This window comes from Lemur catta, chromosome 1 (genome assembly GCF_020740605.2).
Source record: "Lemur catta isolate mLemCat1 chromosome 1, mLemCat1.pri, whole genome shotgun sequence".
NCBI lineage: Eukaryota > Metazoa > Chordata > Mammalia > Primates > Lemuridae > Lemur > Lemur catta.
The window spans coordinates 171,016,923-171,032,804 of NC_059128.1; the positions used below are offsets into that span (position 1 = coordinate 171,016,923).

Consider the following 15,882-nt stretch of genomic DNA (forward strand, 5'->3'; position numbering starts at 1 on the left):
TTATGTTATTAGAAGAAACCACTGAGAGAAGAAAGAAAGTCACAGAGTCGGAAAAGATTTTTCAATACATATGATAAGCAGAAGGTTGTATCCAAAATGTATATAATTTCACAAAACAAAAAGCAAAATAGAAAAACAACCAAAAAGCCCCTAAAAGCCAAAATGACAGGTAACCCAATAAAGAAATGGACAAAGGATTAAAACAGGCATTGCAAAGGAGAAAATCCAAATAGCCAATAATAAATAGAAAAAAGCACCTTAATCTTATTACTAATCAGGGAAATGCAAATGAATTCACTCTATACATCAGAATGGCTAAAATTTTTTAAATCTTGGTCAATTGGGTATTGGTGAGAATGTGTAGCAACATGAATTCTGATATATTGCTGGAGGAGGAATAAATTGGTACAACCACTTACTTTAGCATTACCTAGTCAAGATAAAGATATGCATAATCCTATAACCTATCAATTTTAAGTATATACATCCAAAGAAATATGTACATAAGTGAACCAGAGATAAATTATAATTACCATAGCATCATTATTTGTAACAGCTTCAAACTAGAAACAATCTGTATGCACCCTAACAGTAGAAAAGATAAATTATGGTATATGCATAAAACAGAATAATTCTACACAATAATAACAAATGAACTACAACTACCTGAAACTACATGGTTGAATGTATTAATAGAAAACATAATGTTGAGTGAAAGAAGCCTGACCTAAAATGAAGGCAGTATAACTCAGAAAGAAAGAAATGATAGCTGTAAAAGAAGGGATAGTGATTACCTTGGCAGAGAGGGAGGGAATCCTAACTAGAAGGGAACTTATAGGGCAACTGATTTGCTGGCAATGTTCTTTCTTGACCTTTGTGGTGGTTACACTGGACGTTTGCTTTATAACATGTTGATGTTACTTATGTATTATTAGTGATTTATTCACTTTTCTCTATGTACTATTTCACACAATAAAAAAAGTAGAAGATATACTCCATAAATATATGTAACTATTATGTACCCATAATTAAAAAATTTTTTAAAAATGTTAAAAGGTAGGAGAGAGGAAGATAGGAAGGGTCTCAAAGGCTAACAGCTAAAATTTCTGAGTTGCTGAACCTGGAGGAAGGGGCAGGCAGGTGGAAAGAAACAATTGTCGAGCCTATTAAGGCCCATGAATCCTGCTTATTCTCACCTCCAGGCTTTATATTATATATGCTGTACTTTTCTGCCTAGTCAGCTCTTCCCATCACACTGCCCCTAGCTATCTGTCCTTGAAGACTCCACTCAAAAACCTTCCTCTCCAAGAAACCCAGTCCTGCTCACTCTAAGAGCTGTCCACCCCAATAATTAGGGTCACACAGCATGGCACCACTCTGCTCTCTACCTGATGGACCAATCTTTCACCTTCTGTAGACAAGTGCCCCCTACATTACAGACTGCCTACCTGGCTGGGGTCTGGTGCTGAGAGCTGTAGGATGGACAAGGCAGAACTGAGAATGCACTGGAGTGATCTCTCCAGAGAAAAGACAAGGACTGAGCTCTGGATGGGGCTTTCCGTCTCCGAGTTCCTCCCCTCAGTGGCCTTGGAGATAGGTAAACAGAAAAGCAAGTGAGTTTGTCTGAATTGGGACTCAGCACATGTTCCTCTCCCTAGTTTTAACCCAGCCTCTCTCCACCCCAAAAAAGTGAGGCAGGTAGTATTCATCCCATTTTATAAACTAGGAAGCTCAGACCCTAAGAAATAAGTATTAATAACTCACATAAGGGTCACAAAGGCAGAGTTGGATTGCAAATATTGGTCTCTATAGTCCAGGGTCTGCCTATAGACAGGAGGTGAGCACTCAAGAATTACTTCTTCAAAAAAGTCATTCTCTGTCTCCCCATACCCAGGTAGACACAGATGCTATCCTCAAATATGGAAATTTACAGTTTCCAAAACCTTGTTTTGGGGGAATGTGGGAGAGGACCAAAAGACAGAAAGCAAAGTGTTTGGGGGTAAGATCCCTTGTTGGGCAGAGCACTCAAGAGTCAAGGCATGGGTAATCAGTCCTTATGCAAACAGCTGTTTCTGCAGCACAAAGTCCAAACTCAACATGGAGGGTGGCTATCCTGCCTTCTACCTCCTCCTCCCTAGCTCAGCCAGATGTATGGTGTACCTGCTAGGAATGCTCAGCAGCTACTGAACCACACTGTCCTGGCTATCTTGGGGTGGAGGTAGGGACCCATAGCAGGAGTAGGGGAGAAGGGGTCAAGAACCATCCTAGGTTCAGGCCCAGCACTGTCTGGGGACACACATGGAGGTTCACTTCCCTTTCTTGGTCTTGAAGACATCCACATTCACTGATTTGGCATATATTTATCAAGGTCCTCCTTTGGGCTGAAGAGACCCCTTTGCAAAGAGTGGTACCCACTTCTTCCTGGCTATGTTCACCATTCTCCAAATCAATGGTCTGCAGCCTGCTTTATGTAATGGTGTACTGCTACTAGACAAACATCCCCGAAAAAACATGTCCTTCCACAGTTCTCTTCCTGTAATTCTCACTGAGTTTAAACCAATCCTGGGAATGGGGAGTTCAGAGGTCAACCCTTATCCTCAGTTGTTATTTCCAAGAAACTGGACTGCTCTGAGCATCTGCCCCATGGAAGAGAGCTTCAAAGTGGCTGCTGTCTGTCCTTGGCTTGGGTGCCAAGTAACTAACCAGGCATTCTCCCACACTTCAGGGTACTCCCAAAGGCATAGAAAACCTGATGAGAGACCCCCACACTTCAGGATCTCATCTAAGCCCAAGAGGCCCCCCACACTGTGCACGATGGGGCTGGGAAGCAAGGAGAGAAGTCAGGAAAGAAGTTATAAGTCTCAGACTACTCCTGCAGTTAGTTGGTCTGTCTACTGACTTGGCCATTTCTTAAAGTCCCAATGCCAAGTTCCAAAGGCCTGTGCTACCCATGAAGACGAGGCCCACGCATTCTAAGAACAGCCGAAACCAGCTCACCCATTTATTTGACTGAGAACATTTTAAGAAGGACAACAGAATTAAACAATCTTTAATAAAATTCCTATAGAAAGCCCAGTCACAGGGCAAATACACAGTTCTCTTTCCCATATCATCAAGGATTGAGAGCTCCCAAAATTCTTTGGAGATTAAGCAGTAGTTTTGCTGGATGTTGCCAGTACTCAGAAAGAGTATCATTTACACATTCAAACCAGTAGTTCCTATTGCACATATTAACATTATTTGCCACCTAGCACCCTAAATATATGGTACCTCAACAAATAAATTAAAGATTTCCATGTGGCATGAAATCATTTCAATTTGAACTAATAGCCTTGAGAAATCACATTTACAAGTTTTAATAAATACAGTAAGGACAGCTGGCATTTTATTAAAATACTGAATTTTAGGTCTGGAGTTTATTCCATAAATAGATTCCTTTTCATTTGCTTGCTTTCTTGGATACATCTGCTCAAGTATTATTCTCTATGAAGTGAATTCTTTCATAGATACCATATAAAAACTGCATTAATATGTGCCTCATTATAGAAGCAGCTGGAAGAACTGGATCACACAGTTAACTAACTGAAAAGTAACTCAAGAAAAAGCTCTGCTTTTTGTAAAACTTTAAAACACAGGCTGAACAATACCAAAGAAATATCTTTTATATAGAACTCCCACTAGAAATTTTATAATATATATGCAGCATATTTATATATATTATATTTGCCTCACAAGATTTTCAGCAAGTGTGGTTGGAATGATGCTATCATGGAGATAAATATTAACAAAAGAATTAATGAGTTTCTGCAGGTTTATAAGATTTCTTTTGAAAAATAATCATAAGTTCAAATTATATTATAATTTCTAGTTTACACAATTTAAAAGGGAAGAAAGACACCTTTTTTTAGGTCTCATTTGGAAAGAAAGAACAGCCCCCAGCCCCCAGGTATGGATAAGTTATTGGCTGAGTGATAACACTTGGTCACAATACTGAAAAGAAGTATTTACACCTTTCTGGAAAGTACCAAACACTAAAAAACAAACAAACCAAAAAACAATCCCTAGTAGCATTCCATGGCGTGCAAAGTCAGCAGGAAATGATTATCCATAATGTTGACAGTTTTCGTGATCAGTCTTGGAAGCATTCAAAAAGCAGAGGGTAGTCATCAGGGATTTTTCAGATTAGATTCTGTGGGATGCCTTGTTCTTAATTTAACTCTGAGTTCCAGGATTTCATTCCCTTTATAACATCTCTGGCAGGGTCATGTTCAATTTAGTGCAAGTATAAAATGAAAATGAAATGAAACCAACAAACACATTAGGAGCAAAGTTAAGATCTGTAGTCTTTCCGAACTGTGTGGGCCATCCAGTTCACTTTAGTAGTCCAGCTTTCCCTGAGAGCCTCATCAAATTTTTGCTTAAATTGTTTGAGTGCTTCTTCTTCACTCTTCCCTAAGGCAAGAGAGTCCTAAAACGGAAGAGGAAAAATGTGATTTTATATATCTTCAGAAGAGATGTGTAAACATCAAAGTCTGCAGCAGGCTGGCCTGGCCATGCCTCCCAAGCTACCATCAGGCAGTATGCTCATGTTCTTATTTAAATATCATTTATAGGCCAGGCACAATGGCTCACGCCTGTAATCCTAGCACTCTGGGAGGCCGAGAAGGGCAGATTGTTTGAGCTCAGGAGTTCGAGACCAGCCTGAGCAACAGCGAGACCCCGTCTCTACTAAAAATAGAAAGAAATTATATGGACAGCTAAAAATATATATAGAAAAATTCGCCATGCATGGTGGCGCATGCCTGTAGTCCCAGCTACTCGGGAGGCTGAGGCAGCTGGATTGCTTGAGCCCAGGAGTTTGAGGTTGCTGTGAGCTAGGCTGATGCCATGGCATTCTAGCCAAGGCAACAGAGTGAGACTCTGTCTCAAAAAAAAAAAAAAAAAAAATCATTTGCAGCAGGGAGAAGAACATCAAGGTAGTATGACCTTTGCCAAAGGGTTTTTGAAGATGAAAAGAATTTATAATTACTGCAAGACCCTCACAAAACTGCTTGCAACCACCACCCAAATCCAGTAGGATGACTCAGTCCCGCTAACACCCTGGCAAATAAAAGGCAGGTTGCTGAAAATCAAGGTGCCAAAGAGCTGCTAATCCATGGTCTTCCAGTGTGTCGGTAAGAAGTCCACTGCCCCATACCAGTCTTCTTTATGCCCCTTCTACTGATGAGAAAATCATCTGAGTTACAAGCTCCTCTTTCAAAATTGCTCCTTCACATGAACTTTCCAGATTCTTTTCCTTCTGGCTAAGAACCATCTCAGAGGAAACGATTTTGTTCCACTCCCTGCAGACATTTGAATGAAATATGCAGCTATAACTGAGCTCCATGTCCACAAAGTCCAATAAGGAAAAGGGGTTTGTACCTTAAGATACTGTATATCTTTGACTGATGTGAGCTCAGGAAGCCCTGCAGTCAACATCAGTGCAAAGAGAGTGATGAAGAGATTCCCGTGCCGTCGTAAAATCAGATATGCATCCTCACAACACTGGCGGAACCTTTGGAAGCAAACCACATGAGCACAGTGTTAGAGAGGAGAGAGCACATTTCATAAAGGAAAATAAGAAGACGTACCTAGACTTTCTAACAGCACCACAAAATTTCTACCAAACTAAAGGTTCATTTCTGATTTTTACTTTTGGGAAAATTGTCCCAGGACTAAATAATCAGGCTCTCTAAAATGACATACATCTTTTTCAAAAACAAAACTAAATACAAATTCTATGACAAAATGTATACTTAATCTGGGCTTTTAAATTGAATGAGACATAAGAACTGATTATTAAACCAGTGATAATTACAATCCATGAGGATTTCTGAATGTACTTCTAGGTTCTGTATTTGTGGGTCTGACTCCAGAGACTAATTAATATCCCCCCAAATCAGAGTCAATGTGTTTGCATTGCTCCTCCTGGTTATCTTGGCTTCTCTTTCTCTCCTCTCCCAGAGGACCATCCAATCTTACCACCCTTATTTTGCCAAAGAGAAAACTGAACCCAGGGCAGTATATTCTGCAGGAACCCGGGCAGAACTAGAAAGGATAATAGCAATTATCTGTTAAGCATATATTAATAGTATGTGTTGGTTACATTTTTTGTCTCCATTTTAAGATGAAACAAAGGCAAGAAGACAAATAATGTGCTTGGGAACATGTAAGTAGTGAGTAATAGTCTGCCCTGACCCCCAGCTCCCTCACTGTACTTCATACAGAATGACAGCAAAATGCCTGTGTTCTCAGCACATTACTATCAAAAGTCTGAATATTTTCCAGAATTTTCTGAAACAGGTAAAAGGTAGTATATTATTGGAATAAAACACTGTAACATTTCAAATTTCTAGCATTCTCTGTTTATCCTTCCTGAGCATTTCTGAACGAGCACAAGGATCTGACAGCCAAATTCCCCCCAAAAGTTTCCTGCTATCAGACTGAGTATCTCCCAGATCCAAATACACCTCAGCTAGGAAATGCTGGTCAAGCTGGTACGATGAGAAAGTGTCAGACATATTTAGCCTTGACATGAGGGCAATACTTACCGGCCAAACTTTTCTGTGTTTCCTGTTTTTCCTTGCTGAATGACATGAATGAAATCATAAGTAAGAATAAAAGGCACTCGCTCCCTTTTAATGCCAAATTTAGATTTGAAATTTCCAAGAATATGTCCAAAGTCAATGTGGAAGAGCTGGAAAACAAATGGGATTTAATTTTCCTCGTGTTTCTCGTGGGGTCCAAATCAAAGATCTCCACAGTCCTAGATCCTCATGCACTACCACTCACCCTCTTCTGAGCCATTTTCCTGTTTGGAGCCTACTGAGCCACTTGGGAAAAGAGTATTTCTAACATTCTTAGGTTTTTTATACTCAATAATAACCCTGATATTAAACTGCATATACCCAGTGGGAAAGGAGAATCTTCAAAAAGAAAGATACATCCAAATAATAAACATGTCTGATTTTTAAAAAGTCAAATAGTTTTATAAAACTTAACCAAAAAGAGTACATCCTTGCCCTACTAGCTCCCTTACCTTCAGTGCTACTGCTTAAAGGTAACTTCTCCTTACTCTTTAATGTGTTTTTCCTGGTATCTGCTTCCATTTTTCTAAATATGTTTATACTTCATTTTACTTCCTAATTTTAGATTACTATTCATATTGTAGAAGGTTAAAGATTTAGTACTCTTGTGTTAAAATAATGCTATCTAATGTGGCACATTAAATTTCTAGGTCAATCAAAATTCAGTGTTTATACTGTTCAGATTATGTAAATACATTTCAAAGCTAAGCAATGTGTTAGTGCTATGTTGTAACTACATTTCCTTTTTTATTCATCTTTTTTTCCTTGAGAAAACTGCTTTTACTTATTTATTTATTTGGCTTGGCATTCTATCATTAATTCTTCCTTAAAAATCTACAAATCATTTTCAAAACTGTTTTCCAGACAGTCAGATTATCTATTCGTTTCTGTCTTGGCTGGTTGTTCTCTAGTCTTGCCACAGAACCATCATGCTGGGCTTTCCAATACTCCTCTTCCATATGCAGCCCCTGTGTCCTGAGTCCCACATCACATTCTCTTGGGTCGAGACCAGGGTTCTCATCACTGGCACCACTGACATTTTAGGCTATAAAATTTTTTATTATGAAGTTCTGTCCCATATATTGTAGGGTGTTTAGCAGCATCCTGGCCTCTACCCACTAGATAACCCCACCCCCCAGTTATGACAACTAAAAATGTCCTTACACATTGACAAATAGGACCTTAGGGGGGGGAAAAAATCACCCCAGTTGAGAACTACTAGTTTACTCTTGTTCTGGTAGATACCCTTATTCTGCAGCCTTCTGAGAAAAGATGAAGAGGAGGTACAGCTTTTGAGACCTAGTACATTTGACGTCTTTATTCTACCCTTCATACTTGATTGATAGTTAGGTTATAGAATTCTAGGTTAGAAGTCATTTTCCCTCAAAACTATGAAGACTAACTTTCGCTGTGTCTCATGGTTTCCAATGTAGCTATTAAGAAGCCAAGTCATTCAGATTCCTAAACACTGGCATGGGGCCTGCTGTGTCTCTGGGAAGGCTTTAAGACCTTCTCTTAATGCCTGATGCACTGAAATTTCATGGTGAAGAACCTTAGTACAGGTGTTCTTCATCCATTATAAGGGAACTTTTGTGCACTCTGATTGGATATTCATGAACACTGGCTCTGGGAAATGTTTTTATATTATTTGCTTAGTAAGTTCCCTGTCTTCCTCTTCTACTTCTTTCTGAAATTCCTATTAGGTTGATGGCATAGTTCCCTGGGATGAGTCTCTATCATTTCTGGATTTTTTTCTATTTAACATATTTTTTTTGAGATATTAAGGCATGGTGGTTTTTAAAGAAAGAATATGAGCCAAATTGCCAGAGTTTCAGCTATAAGAAATAACGATGATACGACATCTCTTTGGTTCTCCTGGAGAGAGCTGGAACCCATTATACTAAGTGAAGTATCCAAAGAATGGAAAAACAAGCATCACATGTACTCACCAGAAAACTGGTTTCCCTGATCATCACCTAAATGTACATCGGGGAAGGATACCAATTGGATATCAGACTGGGATGGGGGGTGGGGGGAGGGGATGGGTGTATGCCTACATGACGAGTGCGTTGCACACCCTCTGGGGAATGATCATGCTTGAAGGTGCAGACCCGGGGAGGTGGGGGGGGGGAGGGGATCGAGGTATGACTACATGATGAGTGCCAGGCGCACTGTCTGGAGAATGAGAACGGACGCGCTTGGGACTCTGACTCGGGGGGATGGGCGGGACATGGACAATGTATATGACCTAAATTTATGTACCCCCATGATGAGCTGAAATAAAAAAAAAAAAAACAAAACAAAACAAATTGCCAGAGTTTAAATTCTGGTATGTTCATTCTTTGTTGCCTGAATTTCCTCATCCATAAAATGGGGATAATACTACCACTACTCTGTAAAGTTGTCATAAGGATCAAGGACATTAATGTATATAAAGCACTTACAACTCTGGCTGCCACAAGATGTTTTACACTATTTCTATTTTAACTTTTTGTTTCTTCCTAATTTCTAAGACCTTTTTCTATTTTCTGGTTTAAAAAAATGGAATCTTATTATTGCTTTATAGAAATTAATACAATGCCTTTTTTTTTTTAATTTTTAAAAACATCCACTGTTTACTGCAGTCACTCTGTCACCACCCCATTTTGCTTGTTTGGGCTCTCTCTGTCTTTCATGGTAGAGGCTTCCCTCAAATGTCTGCTAATCCAGTAGAGAGTAGAATGGTTGTTACCAAAGTCCCACCTAGAGCCGAGTTCAGACAGTAGCCAAAGATTTTCATTCTGGTATGCTTCTAGTGGCAGGGAATTCCTAGGGTGGCTAAACTGAAAAATTATACAAGATATCTCATCTGTCTTTGCTTAACATAAAAAAATTTACAAATAACCTAAGTTATGAAAAATTTTCACCTGAAAACTAAATACTTCTTCATAAACTGGCCTAACTTCCCTAGCTACCCCCAAATGCTATTAGTAACACTGCTTTTCTCCCTACTCCCAAATATGATTGGGTTTGATGGTCAAAAAGGGAAAATGGTTTAAGTGGAGTTCACCTTAACATTTTCTTAGCATTGGTTATTAATACATCCTGCACATCATCTGCTCCTTTTGTTAGGTACACATGTATCTGAAATACAATTTCTTTATTTTATTATTATTTTTTGGGACAGGGTCTCATGCTGTCATTCAGGCTAGAGGGCAGTGACACCATCATAGCTCACTGCAACCTCAAACTCCTGGGCTCAAGCAATCCTCCTGTCTCAACCTCCTAAGCAGCTGGGACTACAGGTGTGCGCCACCAACCATCCCTGGCTAATTTTTCCATTTTTAGTAGAGACAGGGTCTTTTTGGTTTTTCCTTTTTTTTTTTTTTTTTGTTGAGACAGAGTCTCACTCAATTGCCCTGGGTAGAGTGCAGGGATGTCACTGTAGCTCACTGCAAGTTCCAACTCCTGGGCTGTAAGCGATCTTTCTGCCTTAGCCTCCCGGGTAGCTGGGACTATAGGTGCGCGCCACAGTGGCCAGCTGGGTTTTGTTGTTTTATGTATTTTTTTTTTCCTTTTTAGTAAAGACAGGGTCTCACTCTTGATCAGGCTGGCACTGAACTCCTGAGCTTAAGCTATCCTCCCACTTCAGCCTCCCAGAGTGCTAGGATTACAGGCACAAGCCACTGTGCCTGGCCAGAGACAGGGTCTTGCTCTTGCACAGGCTGGTCTTGAACTTCTAACCTGAAGCAATCCTCCCGCCTCAGCCTCCCAAAGTGCTAGGATTATAGGCATGCGCCACCATGCCCAGCCCCAAATACAATTTCTTATATTGAAAGAATAGGCCACTTCTAAATAACTACAATAATTTTTTTCAATAATTTTTTAAACATTTAAATGAATGCTTACCATGTAATTTTAAGCAAATAAACAAATAAATACATGTAGCAGATGGTGTATGAAATAAAGGTTGGTGGGAAATTGAAGGAAAGACAAAGACATGACTGAGAACCACTGAAGAATCTGCCCAAGTTTCACAGGAGATTATGCTGTACCTAGGCAATAGCATCATTGAGGCCCTTGGCAGACCCTGTGTAGCAGCTCACCTGGCCGGTTTTTTTGACCATGATGTTATCACTATGTCTGTCACCAATTCCAAGGACATAAGAAGCTACACAGTAGCCAGCACAGGACAGGGTAAACTCTTCAATGGCTCGGTCCAGGTCATCCCTGAAAAAGAGAAAAAAATAGAAGCAACAAAGGTTTTCAGCCTCCAAATGTGTGGGGTAAAACCCAAATCACAACTCTGTTTCCTTTTTAATTATGAGGAGAACTGCAACACAGAGCTGCGAAAACTATATGAGAGAACATGCTAGATCAGCCAAGGGGAGTGAGGGTGGTCATCGCAGGAGCAGGTCAGAGAAGAAATCAGGCTGGCTTCAAAGACATTAGACAATTGGGCCTCAGCCATTAAAATTCCTGTGTCCTGGGAGTGAGGTTTCAATGGGGATAGGAATCAGCTCATGTGCATAGTGGCAGAAGAGACCATGGCTTTACTAGATCATTCTGGGAACATTTTTGTTAGTTTTGACCTAGAACTAGAATTCCATGTTTAAGCATTAAGCATTCAAGTTCCAACCATTTAAGTCACTGACTTCAATTAGAAGTGAGTAATACAGACCCATTGGAGACAAGGCCTTAAGAAAAACTTTGGAAACTGACTCTCACATAGAAATCCTTGGATCTTACCAGTGATAAAATCTGAGTCTGACTTCGAAGTCTTTAGCCAAAAATACTTGCAGAGCATTTCCCTCTCACTGTGAAATTCTATTATTTCCTATATATTAGTGCTTTTCCAACTCCATAGCCCTAAATAACACAATTCCAAGTATTATTTTTTTTAGTTTGGAGAAATCACAATCTATAAACTCATTTACTTCTATCATAAAATTACTCTATGCTTAAGTCTATAATGCACATAATTACAGATGTTGATGCACTTCAAAACAACAATATGTTACCTTTAAAATACCTAAATTCTTAGATTGCAATTTTACTATATGGGGCTCTAAAATTTGATTCAGGTAAATTAGAATTCAATGCTAACCATCTGTAAAGAGGGCCTACGTATCATGTTGTTATAACCTGAAATGAAGCAATAACAAACAACATTAGTATTTCCTCTAAGACACTGATGATTTCTATTGGGACAATGGTTATAATATTTGTTTGGCTTTTTGTACAGAAAAATGATAATTAAAAAAAATAAACTAACCCAGAATTGTATTCTTTAAGCCAGTTCAGAAGAGCGTCTTTATTGAAGGCTGCTGCAGCAGCCACATTGCTACTGTTCAGCTGAATGTCAGCAATTGTTTCAGAGGTGCTCACAACTTCAATGAGGCCAGAGCGATCTCCTGTTGCTAAACAACCATAAGGCAGCATCCTGAAAGGAAAAAATGGGCATCAAAAGTCATATTTTTACAATGTCCAAGGGCAGAAGATTAAAAAAGAAGTCTTGTTTTCCTTAAAATGAAACATTCATCTGGTAAGATTTCGCCTTTGATTTTTAAAAAAAGTTTTATTATTGATACACTTGCCATTCCTGTATTATTGTCATATAGAAAAATACAAGTTCTACCTTCTGTTAGGGAGTAAATCTCTTGGCCAACAGATGGAGTAATTTACCAGAATTCCAATGTGCCTGCTAAATATACAATTTGTTATCTATTAATAGTTATTCTTGTAAAAAACTCTATTTGCTTGTGTAGGCAGACAGAAGCTCATCACATAAAAGTCCTTCATTTATACTCTAAATTTGGGGGAAGGAAACCTCCCTTTATGGAATACCTAATAAGTGCCATGTGCCAAGCTAAACAATTTACATATTGTCTTGATTAGGGGCAACTCTGTCCTTCCAGTTGTTCAAGCCCACAACCTTCTGTTTATCTTTGGCTCTTTTCTTTCTCTTATGCTCAATAGTGAATTTATCTACCTTGAAAATGTTTCCAGAGTCTAAGTACTTTTCCACCCCATGATTCCTCTGCTAACACCCTAGTCTAGGTCACCATCAACCTTTACCTCAGTTATTCAACAGTTTCCTAACTGATCATCCTGCTTCCGTATCATAGTCTGTTCTAAATACAACAGCAACATGACCCATTTAAAATGTACTTATATTACTTCCCTGATCAAAATTTCTGCAATTGCTTCCCGCTTTAGACTAAAAGACGATATGCTTGCCATGGCTTACAAGGCCTTCTTCAATCTGGTCCCCCTTCGTCTCTCCTACTACCATTGCCCACTTTGTTCCTACTACACTGGCCTCCTTGCTGTTCCTCAAATGTATCAGGCATATATTCTCTCACTCCTTTACATGTGTTGTTTTCTCTGCCTAGAACATTCTTCCCCAAGACATCTACATGGCTTATCTGTCACTTCTTTGAAGTCTTTGCTGAAATATCACCATCTCAGTGAGAACTTCTGGATGATCCCATTTATAGATGCAACACTATCCCTGACACAGTACTCACTATCCCTTCCCTGCTCTATTTTCCTGTATAGACCTCAACACCATCCCATGTCCTGTACATGTGATTTGTCTGTCTCTACCATTAGGATGTATGTTCCATCAGGCAGTGATATTTTGTTCACTGCTATATTCCCAGTGCCTGAGAACGTACCTTGCACAAAGTAGGAGCTCAATAAATATTTTTGAATCAATAAACAAATTGAATAACAAAATCTCTATAAGGGGCTGGGCGTGGTGGCTCATGCCTGTAATCCTAGCACTCTGGGAGACCAAGGTGGGGGGTCAGGAGTTCGAGACCAGCGTGAGCAAGAGTAAGACCCCCGTCTCTACTAAAAGTAGAAAACATTAGCCAGGCATGGTGGCGCATGCCTGTAATCCCAGCTACTTGGGAAGCTGAGGCAGGAGTATTGCTTGAGCCCAGGACTTTCAGGTTGCTGTGAGCTAGACTGATGCCATGGCACTCTAGCCCAGGTGATAGAGCAAGACTTCATCTCAAAAAAAAAAAAAAAAATCATCTCTATAAGGTAAGTTCCCAATTTTATAAATAAGCAATATAAGTAACTTGCCAAAAGTCACACAGTTAACTAAACAAAATATCCAAAACTTAAAACTGGATCTGTGTGGCTCTAAATTTATCTTTTTAACCTAACATAGTCTCTAGCTTATGCTGCTTCTTGTATAAGTGAAAACAGATAGGGAGGCTGATGTGGATAAAGAACTGCTGCATGTTTTACAGTTCACAGTGATTTGAGTAAAATATTAAACCAGAGCACCAACGTGACGTCAACAGTTCTACACACTGACTTCTCATTTCCTGAGTTGAAATCTTACCTCCCCAGTTGGATTATAAACTCCTTGGAGATACCAACTTTCATTGAAAAGAGGTGACTGAACATGTAGAAAAGGCTAGTAGTCAGAAAAAGAGGAGAATTTATATTCTTACTAGCTAGACATAAAAGTGGCTAATAATACAGTCTTGAAAATAGATTATCAATTAAAATAATTTTTGCTAAATTTATAGGTGATATTTTGCTTTGATTTGTACTTATTTGATCCCTAGTGAAGTAAAAATTTTCTCAGATCTCTTGTGGCCATTTTACAAAGAATTTCTTTTGTCACTTAGCTATTCACATCCTTTGCCTATTCATTAGGGTTTTAAACATTTACCTTAGTGATTTCTGTAAGCTCTTTATATATTATCTTTTTCTTGTTTTGGTTGTGAATATTTTCTCTAACTTTCTAAAAATTATAAGAACAACTCCAAAATGAAATAAGATGCCTTGGAAGCTTCAAATATAGGTCAGATAACTATAGAAAATGTAATGGATGGAATTCACAGGTTCAATAAATATTTGAGTATAGCTAAACATTGTGTTAGATGCTGGTGATTCAGAAATAAGGGGGTGAAAAAGCAGTCCCTGCTCTAACTGAGCTTACAAAGCACAAATGCACAATGTGCACATGTTCTCTGTATAAGGGAGAAGTGCCAGGAGAACATGGCAGGAATCAAGAAGAACCTCTGTGAGGAGGAAGGACAGCAGGACTTGAAGAGAATGCGAAGCAAGAACAAGGTGAAGAGAAGATACAGTAAGTGTTGGAAAGGCCATGCAGGTCCCTGTAGGCCATATAAGGACGCTATCATCCTCCTAAAAGAGCTGAGAAAGCCTCCGGAGGACTTTATGAAAGACAAAGAGAGAGAGAGAGAATATGTATGTGTCTGTGAGTGTGTGTTGCAGGAAAGAGGGAGAATATGAGTGTGTTAGTGTGTGTAACAATCAGATAAAGAAGAGAGTTCTAGTAAATAGTTTCTAAAATTCCTTCCAAAGAAAAATTCAATTATTTTATGCCTCCTTAAGCACTTTTCCCGTTCTAGCAAAATAAGGTTGGGAGCAGAATTGTCCAACTACATTCTGGCAGAGTGATATACCAATAGATTGCTTACCACCTGCATTATTTATTTTTCCTTTTAAAAATTTACCTCTCAATAAGACAGATACAGAGCATTAATGTTTTTACCAAGACCCCTTATTCTTATCATGACACAACACATGTAAAGCAAACACTGCCAGGTTAAAGTGCATTTTCTCACTTTCCTGCATCTCCTCCCACCCCACTTGCAGCCAAACTGGGCACAGGTCCAACAATTTCCTCTTCAAAAGCAGGCAATGATGAAAGCATTCAGTGCCTTGAGGATGGAACGTTCACAATGGGAAGGAAAAAACATCCTTGTCAGAGAGACAGTTTGACAGAAGTCAAGCTGGGGACAAATTCTTGGAACCCTGATCATCTTATCTAGGCCCCCTTTGCACTCAACCTCTGTGCTTCTTATAAAGGCCAAGATGACAATTTCAGAATGTTTACCTTCCTTTCTCAAACCCAAGTAGCAACTTGTACCTTTTTTATTAAAGCCAAGAATTAGAAAATGAAATAAATTCTACAGCGGTGGTAATGTTAGCCCCATATTCTTACTCTAAAGTATGTAGCAAGTTATCTCTGGCTTTCACGCTGACACACTGACCCAAGTCTGAGTAGTGTCTTAACCCACTGCTTCCAAAGAAGAAAAGTGTAAATCCTTTGCCTAATGCTTATATTACTTCCAAATCCTTCCTTCACTCCTCCAAGACTGTTGATACCAATATCATTAAATAACTTTTACATAGGTATCTTAAAAGGGAAGTAAACTCCATTAGTGCAACTCAGATGTGAAGTCTTAATGAAGACAACTGTCAAAAAACTATTTCATGTGTC

At 39.1% G+C, this 15,882-nt stretch overlaps 1 protein-coding gene across 2 annotated transcripts in view; it reads right to left on the reverse strand.

Annotated features, from left to right (window-relative positions):
- Positions 1-2,968: 2,968 nt before the first annotated feature.
- The window catches only part of PIK3CB (phosphatidylinositol-4,5-bisphosphate 3-kinase catalytic subunit beta), a 138,140-nt gene continuing 125,226 nt past the window's right edge, over positions 2,969-15,882 (reverse strand). For both annotated transcript variants that reach the window (XM_045539229.1, XM_045539228.1), the window contains exons 20-24: positions 11,881-12,048; positions 10,712-10,835; positions 6,591-6,736; positions 5,422-5,554; positions 2,969-4,468 (exon numbers count right to left, since the gene is read on the reverse strand). In XM_045539229.1, the coding sequence (XP_045395185.1) occupies positions 4,331-4,468; positions 5,422-5,554; positions 6,591-6,736; positions 10,712-10,835; positions 11,881-12,048 (709 nt within the window). In that variant the 3' untranslated portion in view covers positions 2,969-4,330. The remainder of the gene's footprint in view (positions 4,469-5,421; positions 5,555-6,590; positions 6,737-10,711; positions 10,836-11,880; positions 12,049-15,882) is intronic.